At 45.0% G+C, this 1,614-nt stretch overlaps 1 protein-coding gene across 1 annotated transcript; it reads right to left on the minus strand.

Moving 5' to 3' along the window:
* Positions 1 to 775: 775 nt before the first annotated feature.
* On the minus strand, positions 776 to 1,129 carry LOC141498821 (endogenous retrovirus group K member 25 Pro protein-like). Its single transcript, XM_074201908.1, has one exon. The coding sequence runs from the start codon at positions 1,127 to 1,129 to the stop codon at positions 776 to 778; it is 354 nt and encodes a 117-aa protein (XP_074058009.1).
* Positions 1,130 to 1,614: the final 485 nt, after the last annotated feature.

Here is a 1,614-nt window from a genome sequence, read left to right on the forward strand (position 1 = left end):
ATCAATTTCTGGAAATCATTTAAAGTTTTTACTTTGGACATGTCAATTTGGGGAGGGAAACGGGATATCCTTCCTCCCTGCAGAGTGTGACCCAAATATGAAAAGGGTGGATTTTCTTGTACCTTTTCTGGAGCTACCAAAAGGCCATGGGAAGCTAGTACTTCAATTACTGCAGATTGCAACCTTTTTAACTGTCCAGCATCCACATCGGCCAGGAGAATATCATCCATATAATGAATTATCATGCTACCTGAATACTGTTTCCTGATAGGGTGCAAAATACTTTGAATATACATTTGGCACAAAGTGGGACTATTGGCCATGCCTTGAGGGAGTACCCGAAACTGATATCTTTGGTATGGTTCCTGGAAATTTATAGATGGTACAGAGAAGGTGAACCTCTCTTTATCCTGTGGGTGGAGAGGAATGCTATAAAAGCAATCTTTAATATCTATTATGCTTATTTGCCAACCTTGAGGTATTGCTGCTGGAGAGGGTAAGCCAGGTTGTAGAGTACCCATAGTAACCATACAAGCATTGACAGCCCGTAGATCAATTAACATTCTCCATTTGCCTGATTTCTTCTTTATCACAAATACAGGAGAATTATAAGGGCTTGTAGTGGGCTCAATTTTATTAGTACTCTTTAATTCTTCCACTATTTGGTGTAAAGCGGTGAGCTTTTCAGAGGTAAGGGGCCACTGCTCTACCCAGACTGGTTTCTGTGTAGTCCAGGTAATAGGTGGGCTGCTCACTGATGTTATAGTGGCCCCCACTAATTTCCCTGAATATGTTCCGGGGTGACAAGAGACAAAGAAAGCTGAGAGAGAAGATCTCGGCCCCAGAGGGCATAAGGGAGACCTTGGATTTTTAAGGATCTGAAAAACCCTGTATCTTCTTCATACTCCCACTTAAGACGCCTAGCAGATTGAAGAGCTGATTGGTTTCCCCCTACCCCCATCACTAATTGGGTAGCTGCAACAGTGGGCCAGGAGCTATCCCACTGTCTGTCATTTATGACGGAGCAATCTGCTCCTGTATCCATCATTCCTTCAATTAAAATGCCCTCTACCCTGAGGGTTATCATAGGGCGAGCCCACTGTATAGGCTGGACCCAGTTCACTTGCATCCTAGGCTGATCTATCGGCTGAGCTGCCTGTAGCCATGGCAGGGGTATGGCTTTCCCTACACTGTCACCTGGATTTAAATATATCTCATAAGCATGAGGGTTGGTGACAGAAATGATGGATTCTCCTGGATCTAACAACTGAGAATGTGTGATATGATCTGAATAACCCGATAATCCCACTAACTAACCTGGGATGTGGCTTTGGCTCAACAGTAACTGCTAAGGTTTCCCAGGGGGCCATTTTAATCGGGTCGTTATTTTCTGCGGCCCATACAGTTACTGCTTGGTATATGGATTTTTCTGATTCTGTGCTGCTGCATATGTTCCTGGGGGGCCCCCTGCAGCTGGGAGCCCCCGCCGTCCGTTTCCCTGTTTTTTCATCTGGGCACGACAATACTTGACAATATGACCTGTTTTCCCACACCCATAGCACTTTGGCTGCTGTACCTGATCGCCCTGACTTCGGCACTGAGTCTTAAAATGTC

Source organism: Macrotis lagotis, chromosome X (assembly GCF_037893015.1).
Source record: "Macrotis lagotis isolate mMagLag1 chromosome X, bilby.v1.9.chrom.fasta, whole genome shotgun sequence".
Taxonomy (NCBI): domain Eukaryota; kingdom Metazoa; phylum Chordata; class Mammalia; order Peramelemorphia; family Peramelidae; genus Macrotis; species Macrotis lagotis.